We start from the raw sequence: 26,722 nt of genomic DNA, 5'->3' as shown, positions 1-26,722 counted from the left end.
GATCAGCAGTCTTTGATATTACTGTTGTAATTGTTTAGGGGCACCATGAACTGTGCCCATAGGAGATGGTAAGCTTTTTTTTTTTGTTTTTTTGAGATGGAGTTTCGCTCTTGTTACCCAGGCTGGAGTGCAATGGCACGATCTTGGCTCACCGCAACCTCCGCCTCCTGGGTTCAGGAAATTAATTCTCCTGCCTCAGCCTCCTGAGTAGCTGGGATTACAGGCACGTGCCACCATGCCCAGCTAATTTTTTGTATCTTTAGTAGAGACGGGGTTTCACCATTTTTTGACCAGGATGGTCTCGATCTCTTGACCTTGTGATCCACCCGCCTCGGCCTCCCAAAGTGCTGGGATTATAGGAGATGGTAAACTTAATGGACCCACGTTGTCTGTTCAGACCACCCCACCAACTGGCCGACTGTTTCTGGTCTCTCTCCCTCTGCTGAGGCCTCTCTCTTTCCTGAGACACAATAATATTGAAATTGGGCCAGTTAATTACCCTGTAATGGGACTGGGCTCAGTGGCTCATGCCTGTAATTCCAACACTTTGGGAGGCTGAGGCGGGAGGATCACCTTGAGGCCAGGAATTCGAGACCAGCTTGGGCAAGACAAGACCCCATCTCCACAAAAAATTTTTTTTAATTAGGCCGGGCACAGTGGCTCATGCCTGTAATGCCAGCACTTTAGGAGGCCAAGGTGGGTGGATCACGCGGTCAGGAGATCGAGACCATCCTGGCTAACATGGTGAAACCCTGTCTCTACTAAAATACAAAAATTAACTAGGGGTGGTGGTGTGCCCCTGTAATCCCAGCTACTCAGGAGGCTGAGGCAGGAGAATTGCTTGAATCTGGGAGGCAGATGTTGCAGTGAGCCAAGATTGCGCCACTGTACTCCACCCTGGCACCTGATGACAGAGTGAAACTCTCTCAAAAAAAAAAAAAATTTTTTTTTAATTAGCCGGGTGTGATAGCATATGCCTGTAGTCCTAGCTACTCCAGAGGCTGAGGCGGGAGAATCAGTTGAGCCTGAGAGTTCCAGGCTACAATGAGCTGAGATCACACCATTGCATTCAACCTTGAGAGACAGAGCGAGACATCTCTCACTTTAAATCAAAAGCTAGGAATGATTAAGCTTAGTGAGGAAGGTGCGTCGAAAGCCAAGACAGGCTGAAAGCTAGGCCTCTTGTGCCTGACAGCCAAGTTGTGAATGTGAAGGAAATTAAAAAGTGCTATTCCAAGTGAACAGACAAGTAATCAGAAAGTGGAACAGCTAGCCAGACACGGCGGCTCACGACTGGAATCCCAATACTTTGGGGAGGCCGAGGCAGGCGGATCACCTGAGGTCAGGAGAAGACCAGCCTGGCCAACATGGTGAAACCCCATCTCTACTAAAAATACAAAAATTAGCCGGGCGTGGTGGTGCACCTGTAATCCCAGCTTCTCAGGAGGCTGAGGCACAAGAATCACCTGAAGTCAGGAGGCAGAGATTGCAGTGAGCTGAGATGGCACCACTACAGAACAAGACTGAAAAAGAAACAGAAACGTGGGAGGTGCAGGTTACAGTGAGCCGAGATGGCGCCGCTTCCCCTCCAGCCCGGGTGACAGAGTAAGACTCAGTCTTAAAAAAAACAAAACAAAACAAAAATAATATGGACTCAGACTCTCAAGGCTGAGTTGGCCCTTGGCCAATGGTGAATCCCAGGCCGGGAGACCATTTAGCAGATGGGATTAATCCAGAGGATAAGGCTGCCTTCTAGGACTTGCAAAGGCAGAGTCAGGCGAGCCCAGGCTTGAGAGAAACGTCCTCAGTCCAGGAAGGACCTGAAGAGCAGTTGGGAGTCGTGCCGGATGTTCTGCAAGGGCCATCGAAGGCCCGTGTGCTGTCGTGTTGGACCCCATGCTGTTTCCTCCTTGCTAGCCCTGTCCCCCTTGCTTTAGGGTGGGCATCAAGACCACACTGAGGATAAAAGATGTGGGGAGATTCTTGGAGGAAGGAGAAGCATATACAAGACTTTGTAGCTCTATGGCGCATTAGGGTTCCCCAGAGAAACAGAACCAGTAGCCTACTTGCAGCTGTGTAAGGTGGGCTTTATATGGGAATTGGCTCACACGTGGATGAAGGCTGGGAGGTTCCATGATGTGCTGTCTGCCAGCTAGAGCGGCAGGGTCGGGGTGGTGTCATGCAGTCTCAGTCCCAAGGCTTGAGAAGTGGGGTAGCCACTGGGGTAAGTCCTGGAGCTCTGAGGTGCAAGGCAGAGGATGCATATCCCAGCTCCTGCAGAGAGAGGCTTTGCCTGCCTCTGCCTTTTCGTTCTGTGGGTGTTTTCAGCAGACTGAATGATGATGCCCACCCTGGTCAGGAGAATCTTCTTAGTCCACCGGTTCAGATGCTGGTCTCTTCCAAGGACTCGCTCCTAGACCCACCCAGAAAGTATGTTTTCCCAGCTATCTGGGCATCCCTTAGCCCACCAAGCTGACATAAAATTAACCCTCAAGGGCTGAGAAGATGGACTCAAAAAATGGCTGGGGGTGGGGGGTGAGAACATTCTTGTGGGGAGAATGGATCCCCTTCCCTGAGTCAGGGACCAGATGACCTTTCCAGGATCCTTCCCATGGAGGACAAAGGGCTTTGTCTTAGGTTCAGCTCTCCTGAGATTCATCCTTCCCGAGATTTGGACACCTCGGCCAGGTTCCTGCTGTTTACCTTCTTTTCTCAAGAAACAGCATCCTAAGGATTGGTAGCTTTCACGTCTTTTGACCCAAATCGTAATTCCCAGCTACGTTTTCCAGTTGTCAAATTTGTGGAGGATGCCAGAAGCTTCTAGTGAGTCGCTTACAGATGATCCAACTGGTGGCTTACTAAAACATATCTCTGGCCAGCGTGGTGGCTCACACCTGTAATCCCAGCAGTTTGGGAGGTCAAGGCAGGCAAATCACTTGAGGTCAGGAGTTGGAGACCAGCCTGGCCAACACAGTAAAACCCCATCTCTGCTTAAAAAATGTGTGTGTATGTGTGTGTGTGTGTGTGTGTGTATACACACACACAAAAATTAGCCGGGCTTGGTGGCGCGCCTGTAATTCCAGCTACTCAGGAGGCTGAGGCACGAGAATCACCTGAACCCAGGAGGCACAGGTTGCAGTGAGCCGAGATTGCACCACTGCACTCCAGCCTGGGTGGCAGAGCAAGACTCTGTCTAAAAAAGAAACAAGCAAGAAACATATCTTGATAATGCCATCACTTTACCACAAACCTTAAGAATGCAAGCACCTAGCCTAGGTCAGGGATCCTCAACGCCAGCAGCTGTTCCTGCTTCCTGAAGACCCCCTGACATTCCTCCAGTGCCTATGTTCATCCCCAGCCTTGTCCCCCCAGCTTCCCTCACCCATCCTTCCCATGAAACTGTCTATGGGGAACTAGCCCTAGAAGCCAGGCCAAGTGTGTGGTTTCTTCTCCTGTGTGGGCAGATGGTTGACAGGGGATTCTTTCTTCCCCCGCCCCCAGTGGGTTTCAGCTTAACGATGGCTTTTTGGAGCTGTTTAGAAGCATGAGCAGACGCTGTCCCTACAGGAGAAAGGATGGCAAGCGTTGTCAGAAACCCTGACCTTGACGTGTACCTCCTTAATGGCCTGACAGCTCAGAGAAGAAAGACACCCTAGGGAGGTATCCATGCTATCGGCTGGGGATGGGAGGATGTTCTCTGTCTGGTATGGCCACTCCGTGCTGTCGGGTGGGGATGGGAGGATGTTCTCTGTCTGGTATGGCCACTCCGTGCTGTCGGGTGGGGATGGGAGGATGTTCTCTGTCTGGTATGGCCACTCCATGCTGTCGGGTGGGGATGGGAGGATGTTCTCTGTCTGGTATGGCCACTCCGTGCTGTCGGGTGGGGATGGGAGGATGTTCTCTGTCTGGTATGGCATTGTGCATTACACTGTCCTCATTCACCGACACCTCCTTAAACAGGTGCCTTCGAATGTTCCTGTGGCTCCCAGCTGCTTGGGCCAAATCTTTGTTGATTGATCCCTAACCTACACGCTTGCCCTCTGGCTGGCTCGCAGCTGCCCCTGACCTCACCCCTGCCATGATGTCACAGCTCAATAGCTCTGCTGTTCCCATGGCAACAGCCTGCCATGAGTAACAGCCAGGGCAGAGGCCGGGCTGCAGGTCGAGGCGGGGAAGTGATTCCAGCCACTTTTGGTCAGTGGGCCCCTGAGACCCCATGCAGACCACAGTAAGGCTGAGGCTCTCGTTGTGTCTGCTCCCATCTGTGGTGAGGGTAGGGTTCTTTCCATGCCCAGCTGTTTAGCGATGCTCCCAAGAGGGCCCCGGAGAGTGGGCTGAGGAGCAGCTCCAGGCCACGTGTTTGTAAGGCCAATGGCAAAGTCCCCTAACCGCGGGGCTCCCCACAGGCAGTTTGATTGGAAGGATGGTGAGGGAAGCTGGTGGGACTGCACTGGGGATGAATGCAGTTATTGGAGGAGTAGGGGGTGGGCTCTTCAGGAAGCAGGAAGAGCTGCTGGGATTGGGGACCCCAAACCTAGGCTGGGTGCTTGGGATCTTGAGGTTTGCAGGGAAGCAGTAACTGATGCTCTCAAGATATATTTAGTAAGCCATCAGTTGCATGAGCTACAAGCACCTCACATGGGGAGCTGGTGTCTCAGCTGTGAGTTTGGAGGTCAGTCTGCCTGTGTCTGTCTCTGTGAAGCTGGTCGAGGGGAGACCTGAGCCTGAGCTTGCCTACAGAGGCCGCCTGCCCGACCATCTCCGCCTCTGAGAGCTGTCCCAGTCCTAGCTGTGTGACCAGGAGATGGATAAACACAGATTCATGAGCTGCGGCCCCAGGATTCGGGTGAAAAAGCCTACTGTGGGCCTAGCCAGGACTCATTCTAACGTGACCCACTCCTGCCCCAGGCAATGCTAACATAGCCAGTTCAAAGCCCAGTCAGTCTGGGTGCGGTGGCTCATGCCTATAATCCCAGCACTTTGGGAGGCCGAGGCAGGTGGATCATGTGAGGTCAGGAATTCGAGACCAGCCTGACCACTATGGTGAGACTCTGTCTCTACTGAAAATACAGAAATTAGCTGGGTGTGGTAGTGTGCGCCTGTAGTCCCAGCTACTTGGAATACTGAGGCAGGAGAATTGCTTGAACCCAGGAAGTGGAAGTTGTAGTGAGCTGAGCTTGTGCCACTGCACTCCAGCCTGGGCGACAGAGCAAGACTTCGTCAAAAACGAAAAACCCAGTGCAGTGGAACCCCCCACCACTGGAACTTAGCCAAGAGTTGAGAGAAGAGGCCAAAACCAAGACTCTCGCAGCACACAGTGTGTCACGGAGGGTCTTTTTGGAGGCTGGAACTCGGAGAAATGTTAACAGTGTTTCTGACATTAGTTTTATCTGGGCTTGGCTCGGATGCCTCCAGTGATGGGCGTCTCACTACCTACCAAGTCCGCCCAATGATTTCAAGCCAACCCTGGGGAAAGTGCTTCCTGCCCACCTGCCAGCTTCTGCCTCCCTGTATGTGTTCTTGGTCTTCTAGCTCAGTTATCTGGGGACACACAGTAAGTGTCGCCCCCTTCCCCAAGCATTTTGGCGCTTCTTGTGATGACAGGCACTGGCATCTCTGTAGATGGGTGCTGCTGTCTCTGTCACCCCCATCCTAAAGATGAGCAAACTGAGGCACCCAGAGTGAAGTAGCTTGGCCTAGGTCACATAGTCAGTACTCGTAAGCACCATACTCTGACGTTCTAGGTTTTTCTATGCTTTGCAAACACCCCTGCCCCACCCCACCTCCTTTGGCTTTTCTTCCTAGGACCTGCTTATTTCATTCTCCTCCTGGGCTCTGAGTCTGCCGCCCCTTCTCCCCGTCCTTAGCGCCCTCCTCCTCTTCCGAGAGCTGACCAGGAACGCACACCTCTCCCTGACTCAGATCTGCTCCCTGTTCTTCAGCCAAATTGTGCATCTCCTTTAGGCCTTGAACATTTCTTGGTAGGTTTATTCCTGATCATTTAATCACGGTTGGATCGTGATTCTGAGACTTTTATCCCATGACATGATCAAATCGGCTGTTTCTAGAGCACAGGCACTTCGTAGTTTTTTGCCGCCATTTAGCTCTGTGTCTGCCCGTGGGTTCCTTGTGCGTGGAATTCAGCACCACGTGTGTGTCTCCGCCAAGCTCTGGGCATTTCCCGTGCCTGCCGGGTAGCCAGACTGTGTTCTCCGTGCTGTTTCATCTGCTGCGGTGGCATCCTATAGGGTGGGAATAGGTGCCCGCGGACGCGGTACTGTGCATGCTGGCATCCTGGGCACCATTGTGTGCTATTTTCCTGCTGTGTCCTACCATGGCTAGGTGAGGTCCTGCCGGCTGGGCTGCACCATTCACTTGAGTGTTACAGGCATTTCTGTTCACACAGGGGACGGTTACATTGGCCCTAGTGGTGGCCCAGTATCTTTTGTCTCCTGTGCTGCTCCACATGACCCCTCTACTTGCAAAGTTGTATTTAGGGACCCACTTAGGAGTTTTAGATGTGTTCCCATTACCTTTTATCTTGTAAGATTTGGCCAGGTGTGCAGCTGTTAAAAACCTTCTAGGCTAGCGTCTAGCAACAATTTTCCAGCTCCCTCGTGGGTCATCTGTATCCAGTGCTGCCCATGTCTTAGAATTGCTAAGGCCAGGTGTGAAAGCTCAGGCAGTGGTATCGTAGAAGAGCCCATTGCCCTCAGACTCACTTCATTAAAAAATGTAATTTTTTTTTTTTTTTGAAATGGAGTCTTGCTCTGTCACAGGCTGGAGTGCAGTGGTGTGATCTTGGCTCACTGCAACCTCCATCTCCCGGGTTCAGGTGATTCTCCTGCCTCATCCTCCCAAGTAGCTGGGCTTACGGGTATACACCACCATAGCTGGCTAATTTTTTGTGTTTGGTAGAGATGGGGTTTCGCCATGTTGGCCAGGTTGGTCTCAAACTCTTGACCTCAGGTGGTCCACCTGCCTCGGCCTCCCAAAGTGCTGGGATTACAGGCATGAGCCACCACACCCGGCCAAAAAACCCCACAATTTTAATAAGCTTATTTGTGTGGCTGCTATCAGACACACAGACAGTTATGACCAGGGAGGGGAGGACACAGGAAGTGATAAAAAGGTGACAGAAAACCCCAACTGCATTCCTGGATCACTTAGTGTATGGGACCTCTGAGGTTCTTTACATTTTAAAAGCCCTTGAGGGTTTCTTATATTATCATCCCAAGGACAATCCAAAGTTTCCCCCAAAGGAGGTTAAATTACATATTCTACAGAGGCTCAGTAGACAGAGAAATGTCTAACTTCCCATATGAAACGCTAAGCTCCAATTATACGGAAATGTTCTCTCTCTGGCCGATGCCAGCTCATGGGAGCCCTTTTACAGCTATTTTTATGTTTCAAAGACACAGCGCTGGACTTTGTGGCCCAGGTGCTGGGCTTTGGAGAAAGAGAAGCACATTTTCTTTGTTCTCTTGGAGGTGGGGTGTCTTGGGGGAGTGGGAAGGGGACATGCAGGTAGGTAGGATGGGGAGGGACCACACTTGGAGTACCGCCGCCCTGGCAAACTGTCTCTTCCAGGACGCTGCATCTTGTTGTGTCCTCCTCCTCGGCAAGCAGCTTAGCCCTCCTCAGTCCATGTCACGAGGAACCCGCATGAGTACAGTCTAGGCGCTGCTGGTTGCCAGCCCCGTCTGGTGGGCAGTGCTCCAGGCTGGGGTGGCTCCCAGGGGAGCCAGGGCGAGCAGCTTGACCCTCCTCAAGCCTCTAGGCCCAGAGATTGCCTGGCTTTGGAGGATCACAGGGCAGCAGGTGAACTGGCCGCTTTCCTGGGCCCCTCCTGCAGAGGCTGGGATAGAATTTGTCCCAGAGGCAAGGCCCAGGAATCTACCCCTTCACCAGCAGTCAGGTGATTATGATGCAGGTGGCAGCTGCAGGTGGCACTCAGAGGCTTGCTGGTGTGGACAGCAGGGGATCACACAGGGGATGCTGAAATGTAACCCAGGCCACTCAGGTAGACAGCACCGGGTCCTAGTGCGGGAGAGGACAAGGTGCAGGCCTGGGGGTCAGGGGCAGAGAGGCTGATTGGGTGAGAAATGAGGAGGGATGAGCTGCTGGCAGAGGAGGAGGACAGAGCAAGATGCAGCGTCCTGAAAGAGATAGTTTGCCAGGGCGGCAGTACTCTAAGTGTGGTCCCCCAGCCAGCAGCACCCGCATCCCCTGGGAATACTTTAGAGATGCAGAGTCAGGACGGACAAGGTGGCTAACACCTGTAATCCCAGCACTTTAGGAGGCCGAGGTGGGCAGATCACTTGAGGTCAGGAGTTTGAGACCAGCCTGGCCGGCGTGGTGAAACCCGCTAATTTTGTAAAAATACAAAAATTAGCCAGGTGCAGCCACTCGGGAGACTGAGGCAGGAGAATCGTATTAACCCAGGAGGTGGAGACTGCAGTGAGCTGAGATTGTGCCACTACACTCTAGCCTGGGCAACAGAGCAAGACACTGTCTCAAAAAAAAAAGAAAGAAAAGAAAAAAGAAGGAATTGCAGGGTCTTGAGCCCCACCCAGACTGTCGAATCAGAGCCTGACTTTTAACAAGATTCAAGAAGCACCATGGCTGCCCTTCCACGCCTGTTTACAAATCAAGTACTTAGAGGAATGAAGGCGGGGCTGGTCCATGTGATGAACTCAGAGGCACCGACCATGGTGTCCCGGGTCGATGTGCACTGAGCGCACGGAGGCCCCTTTTGCAGCCCTCTGCACCCGTCAGAAGCTCAGCACACCTGTCAGAGTCACAGGTAGGCCACGGAGGTCAGAGGTCACGTGAGGCCAAGCACAGCCCAGGCAGTCTCCTCGTGCTGTGGAAATGGCTTCCAGCTCTGACCTCCCTGGGCAGCAGGCTAGGAGCCTGGATCAGGGACTGCCTGCTTAGCTTGGAATCCCTGCTGCCCTGATAACCAGCTGTGTGGCCTTAGGAAAGTTACTTAACCTCTCTGAGTCTCAATTTTCCCATCAGATCGTGCAGATAGGAATAGGCCTTACCTCCTAAGGTGGGGTGGTGGGCCGGTGGGGTGGTGGGGTGGCGAGGTGGTGACGTGGGGTGCTAGGGTGGTGGGGTGGTGACATGGTGACGTGTGTGTGAGATGCTGGAAGAGTAAACGCTGCGGGTCTGCCTGCTGATCAGTGTCACATCTGGATTCAAACCAAGGTCCTCCGTGGGAGCTGGGAAAGTTTTTGGCCTCTCCGAGCTTTTGTTTATTTCTGTGGGCCCAGAGGGGAGAGCAAGGAGAGCTGGGGGCAGCAGGGACGAGGTTGCGTCTGATGGTGTCATGGGGGGAATCAGTTTCAGAATGACGGAGCTGGTTGTGATTTTCTGGACTTTATCCCAAACATCTGCCCAGATGTTTTAAATTTGTACCCATTTCCGTGTCTCCAGGAAAACTGGCATAGCAGCCCTGTTTGTTCCTGTTTTTACAGTCACTCCCTGGATCACGGTGCAGTGACTTCAGCAGAGAACGGGGCCTGTGCTGTGTCTGTTACAGGCTGAGGTGGGAAGAGAAGGTTGCCCCTGCATCTCGAGGGACCAGTTCACACCCGGAGGAGGAGAGAGGCCCTCTGAGTCCTCCCGTTGCCCTTGGGGATGGCCAGGGTTGCTGCTGTCCCCTGTGTCTGTGGTCGGGGGGACTTCTCCAGGGGATGCGACATCTGCTGCGTCGATTTTTGGGTGTCCAAGTGTACCAGGCCCAGTCTCACACTGAGAGTCACCCCCATGGGCGGTTCCCCCATCCCATCATGGTGCCGGGGGCTCCAGCAGCCTCATCACAACACAGCCTGGTGGTTGGAGGGCCTGAGCCTTTGTCATGACCTCCCCTACTTAGCCGCAGGACTGCGCACCTGGTGGGGACTGGGGTGGGGGGGCAGGCCACTCTCGCAGGCTCACCCCAGGGCTCCAGGATGGGCACATGCATTGTTCAAATGCTCTCACATCCTGGGCTGTGATGGGCTGTGAGGTGGATGAGAGAGGCGGAGGTTTTGAGGGAACTGCAGAACCCGGGATCCTACAGCCAGGACACAGGCCTGTCTGACCGTGGAGTCCCGTCCTGGGCACCTCACCCAGCCTGTGACTGTGACGCTCTTCCCCACCCCCACCCCCCTCATCCCCTGTCCTCCCTGACTCCACAGGAGTGCACAACAGGCCTGGAGTCTCCTTCGGAAGGGGGTGAGAAGTGTGGGGCAGGGGACACTGGGTGCTATTGGCTGTGGGTCCTGGCACTTCCCTGCTGCTTGGCTGGAGGGTCCCTGGGTGAGGTCCGTCTCGGCCAAAAAGTTGTCTGAGTGGCTGCCCGGGAAAAGGCGAGCTACTGGGACGTCATTCTCCAGCTGTAGGCCAGAGGTTGGCTGACTTTGGTGAGAGTCACTGGGAAGCTGGTGACCTGAACACATTCCCGGGCCCAGGTGCTGGGATCGGATGGGTCTGGGGTGGAGCTGCCACGGGCTGGGTCCTGCATGGGGCCACAGGGCTGCAGAGAATGAGGGAGGAGAATGGGCCCAGTGTCCACTCGGCTTTGTGGGAGGCCCAGGTGCCGTCCAGAGGCCAGATGGGTGTCCACTTCGCCTTCCTGTCTGCTGCTCTGAGTGTAGCTTCTGTGGAGCGGGGAGCTGTGGTTTTCCTGAGTGGTTGAAGGCAGCCTTGTCAGCTTTGGGAGGCAGGACCAGAGGGCAGGGGGGAATAGGAAACATCAAAGCAGCCCCAGACGCTCACAATACTTCGAGGAGCACCAGGACCCCTGCCCCTTCTGGAATATTCTAAGCAACCAGAGAGGGCAGGTGCCTCTGAGGGGGGAGCTGTAGTGAGGACCCCGATTGGAACCATGGCTCTCTTCCTTGGCAAGTGTCCTTCCAAGGGCACCAGACGGCCTGTCTGGCAGCGCTGGAGAGACCCTGGGCTGCCTGGAGGTCAGGCTGGACATCACAGGTGGAGGCAGGCGTCCCAGTGGGCTGTGCACCAGGTGAATGGCTGTTTCTTTTCGGTCATCTCGGGCTCAGCTAAGGCTTAGTTGCCTTCCCTGCCGATGTCTGCGTGAATCCACGTGAGACCCTCCCGTTTGCCTCAAGTTAGCGAGTAGGGAGGGGCTCAGAGGGAAGAGCAGGGAAAACTAGGGGCGGCAGGGGCAGGGTTGCATCTGATGGTATCAGCGTGGGCATCAAAATTCCCGAATGATGGAGCTGGCTTATCCCAAAGATCTCTGTCCAGATCTGTTAAGTTTTTACCCATTTGTGTGTCTCCAGGAAAATCCATGTTGCCTCATTGGGATGCCCATGCCAGTGGCCTGGCACAGGGTGCACTGAGGTCATTCAGTGGGTTGGGGGCACTTCCAGAGCAGGGAAGACTTGTCCAGGTTTTACTGATTGTTGTTGGTTGACAAGGGGTGTGACCCAATGGCTCTTGGCCCAGAAATAGACCATGAACCTTGGGGCCTCCAGGCGCCATCCAAGACACAGAGAGGGGCATTCAGAGCAGCTCTGACCTCACCCCACCTCATTGGGCATCCCCGTGGCCGTTCATGGTGGTCTTTGGTGTCTGAGGCCCTCTCCTCCGTGTGAGCTGGGAAAGTCATTCCACCTCTCCGAGCCTTTTTTTTTTTTTTTTTTTTTTTTTTTTTTGTGGACTCATGCCTTCTCTTGGTTCTAGAGCTAGGAGTGGAATTGCTGGGTCATATGGTGAGTCTGTGTTTCCCTTTGGAAGAAACTGCCAGACAGTTTTCCAAGGTGGCGGCACCATTTCCCATTCCCACCAGCAGTGTGTGCAGGGCTCGGTTCCTCCCTCCTTCCTCACCAGGAGTTGCTGATGTCTGTCTTTTTGCCCAAGGTCATCGGGGTGGCTGTGAAGTGGCAGGGCATTGCAGAGTCAGTGTGCATTTCCCTAAAGACCGCTGCAGTTAACATCCTTCATGTGCTGTATTAGCCATACGTCTATGTTCTTTGGTGAAATATCTACTTAAATCTGTTTGCTGATTTTTAGTTTTCTTTATTTATTTTTGAGACTGTCTCACTCTGTCGCCAAGGCTGGAGTGCAATGGTGTGATCTCAGCTCATGGCAACCTCTGCCTCCCGGATTCAAACAATTCTCCCGCCTCAGCCTCCTGAGTAGCTGGGATTACAGATGCAAGCTGCCATGCCTGGCCTTCTTTTGCTGATTTTTAAATGGGATTATTTGTCACCTTACTGGGTAGTAAGAGTTGTTGATATGTTCCAGACTCGAGTCTTCTGTTGGATATGATTTGCAAATCCTTCCTTCCAGGCTGTACCTTGTGTTTTCACTTTACTTACAGTATCTTTTTGAAGCACAAAGGTTTTGTTGTCGTTGTTGTTTAATTTTGATGATGTTCAGCTTATCTGTTTCTTCTTTTGTTGCTTGTGTTTTTGGTTGTATCTAAGAAACCTTTGCCTAACTCAGGATCATGAATACACGCCTGGATTTTCTTCTAAACTTTATAGTTGCAGATGTTGCATTAAGGTCTATGATCTATTGTAAGTTAATTTTTGTAAGTAGGGTGAGAAAACGATGTGAATTCCCATTTTTTTGCATGTGGCTATCCAACTGTGCCAGCATCATTTGTTGAAAAACAAAAAAGAATTGTTTCCCCCCCATTAAATTGCTGTGGCACCTTTGTCGAAAATCTGTCATTGCATTTAAGGGCCCAGCTTTCTCTCTCCCTTTCTCTTTCTTGATCATCATGGTGGTTGGAAGTCTGGTTAGTAATTTTAACCACTATTCTAGATGTGTGATCCGATTTACCAAGACGTGCAAGGACCTCCCACTCGAAGACTTAAGTCAAAGCCAGCTGCAGTGTGACCACCTGAAGTTGGTCAAAGGCGCTAGGGTTCACCCAAGCAGCAGGGGGCCTGTCTCTGCCAGCTGTGTGATCTGGGTTAAGCATCTTCATCTCTGCCTGCCTCAGTTTCCCCATCTGTGAACCAGGGGTGGTAGGAGCTTCGTATCTCAAAGGATTGCTGTAGAAGAGATGAACGAGTATGCCAAGTGCTCAGAGGGGAGCCTGCCCGGTTCATGTTAGCTGTAATATAGACACAGTATGTTCTGACTCCTGCAACTACATTTGACTCCAATTGCTTAGCCTGGTTCCACATAGACTAAGATGACAGAAAGGAAGGGGCAGTGGAGGGGGACTCCATATGGACTGTGGCTGTCCCTTAGCTGTTCCTGCAGCTCACAGGTCTGGCTGTTTCCAGCCTTTGCCGCCCGGGGGAACAGACACATCCCGTATGCTTTTGGTGTGAATGCCCCTCCTTTCCTAGGAAGGCCTGATGAAGCGTGGGTCCTTTCCTGATGCCAAAGAGACCTGGAAGAGTCCTCCTCTGATCATTGTAAAAGGAAAGAGCTGGGAATCAAGAACAGAGAGCTAACACCAGCTTCTCCTCCTCTCTGGTTTCTCCTGGATTCAAGTACCAGACATGCATACACACATACACACCAGCATGCCCATGGACACATACACTTGCACACACATGTATACACATACACCCCTGCACACACACACATCCCTGCACACACATCCCTGCACACACATCCCTGCACATACATCCCTGCACACACATCCCTGCACATACATCCCTGCACACACACCCCTGCACACATACCCACACACCCTTGCACACATCCCTGCACACAAATGCACACACACCCTGCACATACCCCCCACACACTTGCACACATATGCATGAACACCACCCACACATCCCTGCACACACACTCCTGCACACACACACATCCCTGCACACACATGCACACACACCCTGCACACACACATGCTTGCAAGCTCCTCCCTCCTCCGTTCCTTCCTCCTTTCCTTTATAAGCAGTTCTCCCTCCAGAGGCCCAGACTTCCTCTTTTGCTTCCACCTTCTCTTGCCAATATTTGTTTTTAAGAGCTGCCCTTTGTGCCCCTCCAGCTTGACCTGAATCCTAACACTCGCCTCCTAGGGTGGGGTTCTGAGTCTTGGCACCACTGACATCTCTGGCCATGTATTTGCTGTCCCGGGTGGCCCTCCTGTGCAGTGTGGGGTATTTAGCAGCCTCCCTCGCCTCCACCCAGCTGCAGGCCAGGAGCACCTCCTCCCTGCATTTATGACCATGGAAAATGTCTCCAGACATTGCCAGTGTCCCCTGGGAAGCAAAATCACACCATATTCAAAACAACTCCCCTCCAGGCTCTTGTCAAAAATGTGTAGGACAGAAATTGGGAGGCTGAGAACGGGCCATGATGGGCGCTGGCAGGAGAGCTGGGAGGGTGCATTTTGGAGTCTTTCCCCGCAGTGAGAATCCCATGTGCTTGTCGTCAGGGCCTTGGTCACTCTCCTGGGAGCACTCTGGAGAGCTGCACCTGTGCTCCTGTCCTCGTGGGCTTGCTGTGGAACAGTCATGCCCTCTGTGGCCCCTCAGGCCCGAGGGCGCCCCTTGAACCCTCCACCCTTGGCTCCAAGCACTGTCCCTGGGAAGCTGTGTCTGCCGGGTTCGCAGAAAGGAAAAGAAACATGGACGGAGCCACGTGGCTCAGGCTTTGTCCTGATAACAGACCCCTGCTTTGGAGGCAAAAGCACAGATTGCTGCCAGCCCGGGAAAAGGTGATCTCACCCTGCAGAGGAGAACGGATGCGAAACTGTGGAAAAGCCACCAGCTCCAGCGCCTGGCCGAGCAGTTGAGGAGAGAGTGGTGGGAGTCGCGGTACCTGCAAGTCAGGGACCTGGACAGGCTGCAGTCAGCACGTCTGTTAGGCTGGGGAGGAGGACGGGCCACAGAAAATAAGCCTGGCTCGGAGGGGCCTGTCCAGCGAAGATTACCCAGGCCCCCAGGGGGGGCAAAGAGAAGCAGAATACAGCCCTTAGCGAATAGAAGAGCTGCAGGGAAGAGATGGGCGAGCAACAACCTGGGCACATTAGGCCCCAGAAGATGCCAGTGAGCCCAGAGAAGCCTCAGACTACAAAAGCCACAGATCAGATGCATCCTCACATGACCCCGCCTGAGAAGAGAAAGGGAAGGCGAGAACCTTCGACCAAGTCTGGGGATGGCCGCTGTGCCATCCACCCTCAGGGGAACGGAGGGGTGGACCTAGAAAGGCAAAACCCACTCATGGTGGCCGCGGGAGAGATCAGGTGCGTGGAGGAAAAAGAGAAAGGAACGGCCCAGGCAGGGAGGAGGCCGCTGGGGAAAGGGACAATTTGCTTTGTTCCAGGCCTGACCAGCTGCTCTCAGGAACAGAGTCTGGAGGGAGGTCTGCTGGTTCCAGCCCCAGAAGGGAAGCCGTGTCCCCAGCATCTCAGTGCACGCTCCAGGAGAAGAACAAGTGGCAGAAAGAGCTGGAGTTCGCCTTTGAAGAGTTGTTTAATATAAACAGAAAGCTGAAGAAACACCTGTGCTTGTACCTGGCCCTGAAGCCCAGGATGGACCAGAGCCCCGGGGGAGAGCATGGCTTCTCAGAGATGCAAGAATGTGGCGGGAGGACCCCGAGAGAGAAGAAAATGGCAGACACAGAGATGATGGCCGCCGGGGAACGCAGGAGCCTGGCAGAGGAGGAGGAGCAGCAGGCGGTGTCCAAGACCGACTTGAAAACATTAACGGGCAAGGTCCAGAACCGAAAATGTCACCGCACGGTCAAGCCCACATTTAGAAATGGAAGTTAAACATTGTCTCCCAAGGCAGAAATATGTGTCAACAAAGTGGACTCATTCTTGTACAGCACTGAATTTGGGCAAGAGACCCCCAAACGAGGCACGCTGGTAGAGGGCCCCCTTCAGCTCCACCTTCAAGACCAGGCACACAGAGTAGGCTCAACAGCATCCAGGCAAAGGCAGAAAGCAGAGACGAAGCAGAGGAAACAAAAACAGCCGGAATCGCTTGAACCAACGGAACACCCAGGTAGGAGCTTGGAAATCCACCGAAAGGCTGAGTTAGAAAAAGAGAGGAGGGAGCAAAGAGGAGCTGGACTGGCCCATCTGAGGTTCCCCTCTTTGTCAGCCCAGGAAAGGGAGAGCCAATCTGAGCTCAGCACTACTTCCCCATTGGGCACCAGCTTCACCAACGACCAGCACAGTCAGATGATCCGAGACCGGCAGCAGCAGATTTTAGAGCAAAACAAGTTGCACAAGCAGTTTCTTGCAGAAGCCAGGAAACGCTTGCAGGAGTTTCAGAACATATGTTAAATGCGAGAGTCCCACCGGGGAAAATACATCACTGCTAATGGAGATGCCAGAACTGGTACCCGAGTCTCTAAGATCTGTGTTTGCATCATTGCCTTCAAGACTATTAGGCCTCTATAAAATGGGCAATCTGGGGCTGGGCATGGTGGCTCATACCTGTAATCCCAGCACTTTGGAAGGCCAAGAAGGGCGGAACCCTGAGGTCAAGAGTTTGAGACCAACCTGGCCAATATGGCGAAACCCCGTGTCTATAAAAATATAAAAATTAGCCAGGCGTGGTGGCATGTGCCTGTAATCCCAGCTACTCAGGAGGCCGAGGCAGGAGAATTACTTGAACCCTGGAGGTGAAACTTGCAGTGAGCCGAGATTGCACCACTGCACTCCAGCCGGGGCAACAGAGACTCCGTCTCAAAAAAAGAAAATGGCATTCTGTCATTATACCATCCTCCAGGGCAAATTCCCTTGCAGGGACTCCTTCCTTAGTCTTACCTTTAAAATGAAGTCCCATTTGAGAAACCTCCTATGCACAAAAATAGGAACCCATGTGGGTTCCAGTGAGGGGGGGGTCTAGCCCATGTACTGGGGGGTGCATTTTCCAGAGCTGAACATGCCACTGCACTCCAGCCTGGGTGACAGATGGAAACTCCAGGTCAATTATGCCCTTCAGATGTTTTAGCCAAATAAACATGGGTCTTTCAGGGGCACCCAAAGTCAGATGGGCACAATTTCAGAAGATAGATCACTTACTTGGTGCTTAGCCACGGGCTAACACCATTCTTAGTGGAGACATTAACAGAGATTGAACCAAAGATAAAACCTCTCTTAGTCTTTCAGAGCGACAAAACCAACATTGTTTAAATAACATGTTGCTCAATACATTCTTCTAATTCTAATTTGAGAGAAAAGAGAGAAAGGCAGAAAAGAGAAGACAGGCCACCCTCACCCTGCTGATGGCTCCTCTGGGGTTGGCAAGGGTGTGGACACCTGGGTGTTGATCCATTTCCTCCCCGCTAGCTTTGCCACTGATCTGGCATCCACCACAGCCATGGACACCTCACACTGGGTAGCTTCTCTTCTGCCAATTGCAGGCTTAGGGACAGGGATCAACGCACTTTTATGCAAAGAGCCAGAGAGTAACTATGTTAGCATTTGTCAGCTGTGTGCAGCCCTTGGCGCAGTTACCCAGCTCTATGGCAGCTGCTCAGAAGCAGCCAGATGATGCATGAATGAAAGGGTGTGGCTGGGCTCCAGTGAGCCTTGACAAAAACCAGTGGTGGACGCCATCTGCCCCTGGACTGGGATGGTTTCAGAGTCTTTCTCCCTCCCTCCCTTCCAGAAACCTCAGATACATCGACTTAGATCAGCCAATCTTTGTTCGTGACACATTGGTCTCATGGGTCCATGAATGGCCTTACTTGCCTTATGCATATTTTATAGACAATATAGTGAACTACCGTGAGCCCACCACCGAGACCCAAGACCCAGAATATTCACCACCTGTTCCCCACTTCCCTTTTCCATGCCCCTGCTGCCTCTGTGGATATATACCTGCTGATGGCTCCCACCTATCACCCCAACATTTTGGGAGGCCAATTTGGGAGGATTGCTTGAGCCCAGGAATTTGAGACCTGGGCATGGGCAACACTGGGAGACCCTATCTCTACAAAAAATTAAAAAATTAGCTGAGCGTGGCAGCACGCACCTACATTCCCAGCTACTCGAGAGGCTGAGTCAAGAGGGTTGCTTGAGCCCCAGAGGTTAAAGCTGCAGGGAGCTCTGATCACACTACTGCCAGTCTGAGTGACAGAGCGAGACCCTGTCTCAGAAACAAAAAGATGCTGGGCGCGGCGGCCCACACCTGTAATCACAGCACTTTGGGAGGCTGAAGCGGGTGGATCACCTGAGGTCAGGAGTTTGAGAACAGCCTGGCCAACGTGGTGAAACCCTGCCTGTACTAAAAATACAAAAAATTAGCCTGGTTTGGTGGTGGGCACCTGTAATCCCAGCTATTCGGGAGGCTGAGGCAGGAGAATCACTTGAACCCGGGAGGCAGAGGTTGCAGTTACCTGAGTGCACCATTGCACTCCAGCCTGGACAACAGAGCAAGACTCTATCTCAAAAAAAGAAAAAAAAAAGAGAGAGAGAGAGAGATAGCTGCTGAACTTGGGGTTTAGCCCTGTCTTTATCCGTGTCTGTGCTAAACGGTGTAGTGTTTAGTTTTACTTGATGCTGAAGTTTATAAAATGATATTATTTGGGGTCTTTGGGAAGCTAAGTTTTTTGGCCTCGGCGTAGTTGCTGGCATGCATCCACATCACACAAACACCTGTCGTGCTCACTTTCACTGCGGTATATTCTCATCGTGTATACGAGCCTTCCTTCCAGGATCATAGCTTCTCCTGTTCCATGCTTATTTCCAAAAAGAAGACTGTATGTATCCCTGATGCATTTGGATCAAAAGACCAGGCATCAAAAAGTGCTTTTGGCATAGCTGGGATATAGATGTGGGAAAGATCCCATTATTACTTTTTTTTCCTTCTGTTTTTACCTTTTTCCCCCAGAAGAGATTGACCTGCTCTTATAAAATATTTAACTTGCAAATATGAGGCCAGACACGTTGGCTCACACGTGTAATCCCGGCCAACATAGCAAAACCCCATTTCTACTAAAAATACAAAAATTAGCTGGGCATGGTGGTTCACGCCTGTAGTCCCAGCTACCCAGGAGACTTAGGCAGGAAAATCACTTGAACCTGGGAGGCAGAGGTCGCAGTGAGCCAAGATCGCACCACTGCACTCCAGCCTGGGAGACAGAGTGAGATTCCATCCCCGAAGTTTGTACAATTAGAAGTCCCAGACACTGTCCCAGTCACTAGAGATGAGCGAAGCCGCCCACATGGAACCACAGGACTCCCATTCTGGCAGGGATGCAGGTGATGAGTAAAAGCTAGAACTGCAGCTGTAAGGGGCAAGATCCCCAACAGGACCCCAAGTACACGCCTCTGAGAATCTCAAGCTGGACTTTCCTGGAGCGTGTGAAGCTCGTGGAACCAACAAGCTTTAATGCTCATTGGGACGGGGTGGGAATAAACTTTCTGTTTTTGCTTTTGGGTTTTTTAATTGTTAATAGCTTAGGTCTCTGTTGTCTGTGGCTTTCTGCTTGAGATCAAGTAGAGGAAATTCGGGGCCAGGCCTGGTGGCTCACACCTGTAATCTCAGCACTTTGGGAAGCCAAAACAGGCAGATTGCTTGAGCCCAGGAGTTTGAGACCAACCTGGGCAACATAGTGATACTGTGTCTCTATAAAAAATACAAAAAGTAGCCAGGCATACTGGCTTGCACCTATAGTTCCAGCTGCTAGGGAGACTGAGATGGGAGGATCGCTTGAGCCTGGGAGGTTGAGGCTGCAGTGAGCTGTGATTGTACCACTGGACTCCAGCCTGGGTGACAGAGTGAGACCCTATTTCCGGGAAAAAAGAAGAGAGAGAGAGAGAGAGAGAGAGAGAGAGAGAGAGAGAGAGAGAGAAAGAAAAAGAAAGAAAGAAAGAAAGAAAGAAAGAAAGAAAGAAAGAAAGAAAGAAAGAAAGAAAGAAAGAAAGAAAGAAAGAAAAGGAAGGAAGGAAGGAAACAAGGAAACTTTGATCTCAGCCTGGTTCTTTCTGTCCTCTGCTTCCAGAATGTCATGGGCTAGGGTTGTGAAGCCACTCCACAATTTGCTGTAGGCTCAACATGATGATGAAGGAACCTGAGGGTCAGGAGGGCTGCTGTTTTTCAAAAGCCACATGGATTCCTCAGGGCAGGGTGTCACTGTGCTGCTGCTGTTTCTGTACTTGCCTTGTGCCTGGCTGTTTTTAGCACACGGAGACCTGGAGCATAGCCGCCTGTCACTGTGGCATGGGCTCTGTCGGAGAGGGCAGGGAGGATGTTGTGGGGTGACTGAGTTAAAAGCAATGGCCGCGATGGGGCCTGGACACTGAGTGGCCGACGTCTTCCTGCCTTAGCCTGGAAGCCAGTCTGTTGGGGGAGCAGCCTGCCTTTGAGTAGGTTATTTTTGTTGCCATTTTCAAAGGTAGTATTTGTGGCCCGTGTGTTGTAGGTAAGGAATTGCCCCTTCTTGGCCTCACTTGAGCTAAAACTAGGTGTGGAGACGGGCAGCGAGACAGGGTGGAGGGTGACTCATCTCTGCCAGGACAGTCACACCTACACTGTCCCCTGGCAGCCAGACCAGACACCCGGCCCTTTCCCACCTGTCCTGCAGAAGGCTAAGGGGATGACAGGCTGGTTCTTTGCCTGGAGCATTGGTGTGGGCACTAAGCCCTCCAGGATGCTCACACCCAAAACCATGGCTTCCCAGTGATTCTTATGGAGATGTCATGGGTAACTTTCCATCCCCAGATCTGGCAGTGCCTGCATTCCCCTCCCCTCTTGGTCACCTTGGCACAAGTGGACTGTGGTGGAAAGGCCTGTGGGGCAGCCTCCAGCCTCCCCTGGCTCACCCCATCCCATGCCCTCACCCAGAGCCTCCACCAGGAGCCGGTGAGAGCCCTGTTGCCAGGGTCAGAGCCCTGGCTCCACCACCTGTCAACAGCTTGGTGACCAGGGCAGAGTGTTAAGGTTTCTGGACTTCCTCCAAGGCCTGGCCCTCCGCCTCCTGCACCTCACACCCAGGTCCCAGCATCTCTCTTCCCACCGCCCCTATTCCAGACACAAGTGCACAGGGCCCACCCCCTACCTTTCGAGCCTGAATCCTCCTTGAAGGGTCGGGGACCTCATAGGGCAATGCTGGCGGGCTCAGGGGTACCCTCTGGACTCACACCCCAGCCCTTGCCCAGCCTCCATTCGACTGTAAAATGGATAATGGAGCCACTTGAAAGGGTGTGGGTTCCCAGGGTTTCCAGAGAGCACTGCCATACCAGCAGGGCGAGGACCCCGGATGTGGTGACCATATTCACCTGCATCCTTCTGCAGCACCTCCAGGCGCCCCGACGGTTCTCCCTCTGAACGCTTTGCGCCCTCTAGAGCGCTGCTCCGGTTTGGTGCTTCTGCCTCCATCCTGGGGCCAGCTTCCGTGTTCCCGCCTCACTCTCCATTTTCGGGAACCTTCATCCTTCTGCCCCTTCTTTGCTCCCTGCCTTGTGGGTCCTTCTTCCCAAACCACGGGGGCCCAGGAAGGCCTCCGTGGCTGAGCAGTGGTGTGTGGGTCCCCCTGTGTGTCCGTGAGGCTTGGAGGGGGAGCAGCAGTGTCGCTTGTGTGTGCTGCGGAGGTCAGCTGTCCCTGGGCTGGGGGAGGCCGGCAGGCTCTGATATGCCAGCAGTTCAGTCTTGGCCTGCTCTCCCCCACCTGCTGGCCAGTCAGGTTGTGGATCTGACCCCATGCTGGGAGCTGCCCTGGGGGGTCCGTCTTTTCCTCACAAACCTCCCTTCCCTGCCAAGCCCTGTGTGACCAGGATCTCAGACACATACAACAAAGGGAAACTAGGGTTTTTTGAGGGGACGGGTGGGCAGGCCATCCTTCTTGACCTGCAGGGATTCTTCCAGTGAATTTTATTGAGACCTCCAAGAAGACACGGGGCAGGGGTGGGGAGCAGCCTGCACTTGTAGCTGACAGCCCAGGCTGAGTCTTCCGGCTGGAAATGGGTCTGCACAGACACACCCCACAGGACAGGCTCAGGGAGACTGGGCACATTTCTGAAGCTGTGCTGAGGAGGAAGAGAAAGGGGAGTGGGGACACCAGCCCCCCTTCCCGCTTTCATTCTCTCCTGGGAGTGTGGGCCCCGGGATTACAGCCTTTGTCCCTGTTTGTCTCCTGAGAAATGCAGCAAGCCAGGGTCAGCCCACAGGCTACATGCCCCAGGTCACCCCCCAGCCAGGGCCCAAAGACGACGGGCCCAGCCCTCATGATTGCCCCCAAAATGGGTTGACCTGGGAGGAACAGTGCCCTGCCCACCACACAGCCCCCCAGCGACAGTGCAAGGAGAGAATCTGCAGCTGCCCCTGGCTCCGGAGATGTCACCCTGGCCCCCTGCTCAGCCCCGGGAAAGGAGGATTGCAGGGACAGGTGACGGTTCCCTCGGCGCCTCTCCAAACACCTTCTACCTCCTGCCCTGCACGGTCCTGCCCCTGCCTCTGCTCCAGCCCTGGCTTGGGGTTTGCAGGGCCAAGCTTGGCTCTTCCATGGGTCTTGGCGAAGAAAGTGCAGAGCCGCACTTCCCTCCACAAAGCCGCACTGTTCTCAGCAAATCCTCCCAGGATCGGTGCATTTTTTTCAAGTGATTCAGCAGCACGTGAATGGGAGGGGCCCAGCCCACGAGGGAGGGTGGCAGGACAGGGGCTCAGGTCCTCCCAGGGCCGCAGAGGGAGGGGGCCGGGAGGGGGCGGCAGGAAGGCTGGGCAGAGTACAGCTTTGCTCTTCGGGGTTGTGGCCGAGGCACTCTGATAGATGGTGTTTTGCTCGCTTGAGTTCCCCGAGGGGAGCCAGAGTCAATGGGCAGGAAGTAGATGGGAGAGCTGGTCTCCATGGAGACCGGCATCCAGTGGCCAGCCGCTCACGCGCTGGAATCTCGGGCAGCAGGGAGGGAATGCTCCCTCGGGTGGGCCTGGCACACCTCCAGGTGCCAGCTGGCAGGCAGTATGGGGTATGGCCCAGGCTGAGGCTGCGCTTCTGTCCCCTGATCCCTGTTGTATGCCCGTCACCCTCTCTGCCCCACCCCCTTCCCCACCCTCCCTACGAAAACATCTTTTCTGAGTAGTTGTCATTCCAGGCGTTTCTCACCCTGGCCTGAGTCAGGCTGGGCAAGTCCTCTGTCCTCACCCTGGATGTCACGGCCCTGCCTTGCCCCAGAGCTGCGAGTCACCACTGAGGATGGACCTGGGGCCCCTCTGTCCCAGCCACCCATAGACTCTCAAGGTCAGAGTTTAGAAAGGGAGGTGGTGCCCATATCTTCACTTCTGGTGTCTATATCCTCAGCGGGGGACAGATATCTAGGGTGCTCCTATGGTACCCCCTTTGCTGAGCTCTTTCCTGCACCCCAGAAGGCCCCATTGCTGGCTCCTGGGGTCCGAGGAGGTTGGGAGGCCTGAGGGTGGGTCTGGCCTCTGCAGCAGCTGCAGGGCAGTCATAAGCCGGATTCCCACCCACACCACAGGGCTGTTTTCAATTACCAGGCCACAGCCCCCTTTTCTGCTCATTTCCCTAAAAGGGGCAAACTTGGAGGAGGTCTGCCCCGCCACTGACCAAAAGGGCCGGCCCTAGGGGGCCACGGAAGGCAGAGCCCAGAGTTCAGAGGAGACCCTCTGACTGCCCACCGAGGACACCCAGCTGTGTAGCTTGAGGCCAGAGGCCACAGGTGGGCTGGACCAGATAACCCTCACTGCCACCTCCCAACCCTTGTGACACTTCCTGACGGCTCAGCCCCACCCATGCCCCCTATGCAGTTCCGTAGGGAGTCTGTGGCCTCTAGACCTGGAGGGCTAGAGCAGGTTTGGGGTCCTTGTGAGCAGAGCCCTTCTCGGATCACCATCTGCCATCCCTGGCGGCGTTTGTGGCCACCTCTGCCCCTCCAGCTGGCGAGGTCAGCCCCATCCCGCCAAATGAAGGAGATGCTGCCCGAAGGAGAGCTTCTGTGTTTCTGAGTGGTCTTCACTATGATCCCGAAGCCCAATGAGATTAGTTACACAAAAACACTTACAGATCCCACAGTGACCTGAGAGCAGGCCGGGAAAAATACAGTCACTTATCACAGCAGCTGCAGGACAGGGCCACAGCTGATGGTATAGACACTGGAAGTGGGGACAGGGGCTTCACCTCCCTTTCCAGACTCTGACCTTGTGGGCAGCTGGGGCAGAGAGGCCCTTGGTATACCCTCAGCTGGTGCTATGGACATATTAATCAAAATTCAATGGTCAGGCCAGGCGAGGTGGCTCACATCTATAATTCCAGCACTCTGGGAGACCAAGACTGGTGGATAACTTGAGATCAGGAGTTCCAGACCACCCTGGCCAACATGGTGAAACCCCGTCTCTACTAAAATACAAAAAAAAACAAAAAAAAAGTTAGCCAAGCATGGTGGCAGGCACCTGTAATCCCAGCTACTCTGGAGGCTGAGGCAGGAGAATTGCTTGAACTCTGAAGGCAGAGGTTGCAGTGAGTCAGGGTCACACCATTGCATTCCAGCCTGGGTGACAAGAGCAAAACTTGGATTGGGAGTTTAAAAAAAAATTCAATGGTCAAGCAACCCCAGCCAGGTCAACCAGTATCCAGTGGTACATCCACCCAAAAGGACAAGAGACTCTCATCCCGAATGGCAGCTCAGGTTACAGACGTTAGCGAGAGCCTTACTGTGTGATTTGAGGACGTGGATGGTGGCACTCGTGTGCCCAGTTTTCTGGAGAGTGTGGACAGAAGGCATTGAACCTCGCAGTCCTTCCCCAGTAAATAAGCAAAGAAGAGTCCACCTGCGACTGCCGTTGGATTCTTTCCAGGAGTGAGTGGAGGTTGGGTTTCATCTGGGAGAGAAAATGGTTTCTTTTAAAATTCCTCTGAAATGATTGGCATGTAATTCCACCTGGAGTCAAATGAACCAAATGACTCTCAGATGGTGTCTGCCACTCCAGCTGGCAGTTACTGCGTTTGCATCTACACGGTTCAGAGTCCTCAAGGCTGGTCCCTGGGACACATGCAGTGACCACTGGTCTTCAGTGCTGCTGTGGGTGCCCTGGGCTGACTCCAATCCAGCTGCAGCATCAGAATGCCCCCCACCCACGGGCCATTTGGGCCAGTAGGGTCTTTGGCACATGTGCAAAGCCTCTACTCGACCCCTAGGAATGACCAATGTTAAGAGCATGGGGACTCCGTGCTCTCTGGGCCATGAGCAGGACAGGACAGAGTAGAAGAAGGTGCTTTCTTGCAACTGCTGGTCCTGTGGGCATCCTTCCCCGGGTGGAAGCTGGAGCCTGCAGAAGAGGGTGGATGGCTAGGAGGGGCCGGTGCCCCCTGGGGATACGGAGCAAAGGCCAGTCCGAGTCAGTGTGCATGCAAGGTACAGATGATCCAGCTGGGTTTTGACTTTGTATTTAGCCGAATATGTTATGAGTCCCGGGGATCCCTGCACCTCGTCTGGGCAGACACGTGACTTGAGGGACAGTAGGCTACCCTCTGCTGCCTGAGTGCGTCCCTCAGCCGAAACGGGCACTGTGCAGTTAACAGCGTGTAGAGCACCCTGGGGATAGTCTGTGAGTGGTCTAGAGGTTGGGTGTTCACATCCACCGGTTTGCCTGTCCCTAACCTGGGGCTGGGAGCCCGGCAGAGTGGCCCAGGTGGCAAACGTTCTGTATGGTGTATTTATACACACAGCACGTCGGATTCCTCCGGAGAGCAGTCGGGCCCCTGGCAAGACGATAAAGGGAATTCAATGAGTGTGGAACACGTGCATTTCTTAGAGGCAGTTTTCTTCTTTCAAAAGCAGGGTCTTGTTCTGTCACCCAGGACTGAAGCCCAGTGGTGTGTTCATAGCTCACTGCAGCCTTGAACTTCTAGGCTCCTGCAGTCCTCCTGAGAGCTGGGATTACAGGCATATGTCACCATGTCCAGCTAACTTTTGTATTTTTTTTTTCAGATGGGGTATTGGTATGTTGCTCAAGCTGTTCTTGAACTCCTAGCTTCAAGCAACCCACCCGCCCTGGCCTCCCAAATGCTAGGATTACAAGTGTGAGCCTTTTGAAGCGGTTTTCTTTTGGGGTCTGGCTCCCTCCCCCAATAGTGGGCATGGCTTGTTCTTATTTTCCACAGGAACGCCCATGGTGCTTCTGTGGACACAGTGGGATTGGAAAGATGTTGGTGGGGTGTGAGGGGGACTTGAGGACACAGGGCCCACATGTTGATGGCTGCAGAGGGGACATGGAGACACAGAGGAGAGAGAACAAGAGAGGAGCGTGCCACAGAAGCCCCGGTGTCTCTGCCCAGGCGTGGCTGGAGTCTGTGGAGTGTGCCACCCCTCCGGCCAGCCGTTGGCCCTGGCTCATGCTGGAGACACCAGGTTCTCCAGCAAGCCCCCTTCACGGTCCGCTCCCCTCTGAGAGCAGCAGCACCGGTCAGCCTCCGATGGTTTTCCAGGGGCGGGTGTGATTCTCGACGTCGGAGCGTAACCCATCCTCTTGGATCGTCTCCTGAGACCTTGGTTTTTCACCCACCCAGTTGTTTTCCATCCCCACTCTGGCGGGTTCACTCGGAATTGTTTTCGCAGGCTCCTTGCAGAGGGGTAGGTGACATCATGTGGTGTCCTGGGCCGGCAGGGTGGGAGCCGGGGCCCTGTGGTTGCATGTGCTTTGAATTCAGCCGACGGTTGTACATTCCAGTAGCCAGCATCTGGCGGCGAATTCATCAGCCAGTGTATCACCCTTGATCTCAAACCCAGATGTTGTGTTCACAGCAGAAGGGAAAGAAGGAAAAATGAAATCTGAGATGCTCAGGGAGAGGCCGTGGTTTTTGGGCTCAGGGCAGTTGG

The 26,722-nt window shown here is 53.6% G+C and overlaps 2 protein-coding genes across 10 annotated transcripts in view; both read left to right on the top strand.

The window, feature by feature from the left end:
• Window positions 1-26,722, top strand: part of TIMP2 (TIMP metallopeptidase inhibitor 2) — a 105,833-nt gene that overhangs the window by 56,135 nt on the left and 22,976 nt on the right. The gene's annotated exons all lie outside the window — the stretch shown is intronic.
• On the top strand, window positions 4,125-19,724 carry CEP295NL (CEP295 N-terminal like). The gene is given in 4 exon segments (XM_078374797.1): window positions 4,125-14,639; window positions 14,642-14,877; window positions 14,880-15,294; window positions 15,297-19,724. Coding segments are annotated over 4 exon segments (1,659 nt in total). The 5' UTR covers window positions 4,125-14,560; the 3' UTR covers window positions 16,226-19,724.

This window comes from Callithrix jacchus, chromosome 5, assembly GCF_049354715.1.
Source record: "Callithrix jacchus isolate 240 chromosome 5, calJac240_pri, whole genome shotgun sequence".
Taxonomy (NCBI): domain Eukaryota; kingdom Metazoa; phylum Chordata; class Mammalia; order Primates; family Cebidae; genus Callithrix; species Callithrix jacchus.
The sequence above is the reverse complement of the archived record's forward strand: the minus strand, read 5'-3'. Positions and strand labels throughout refer to the sequence as shown.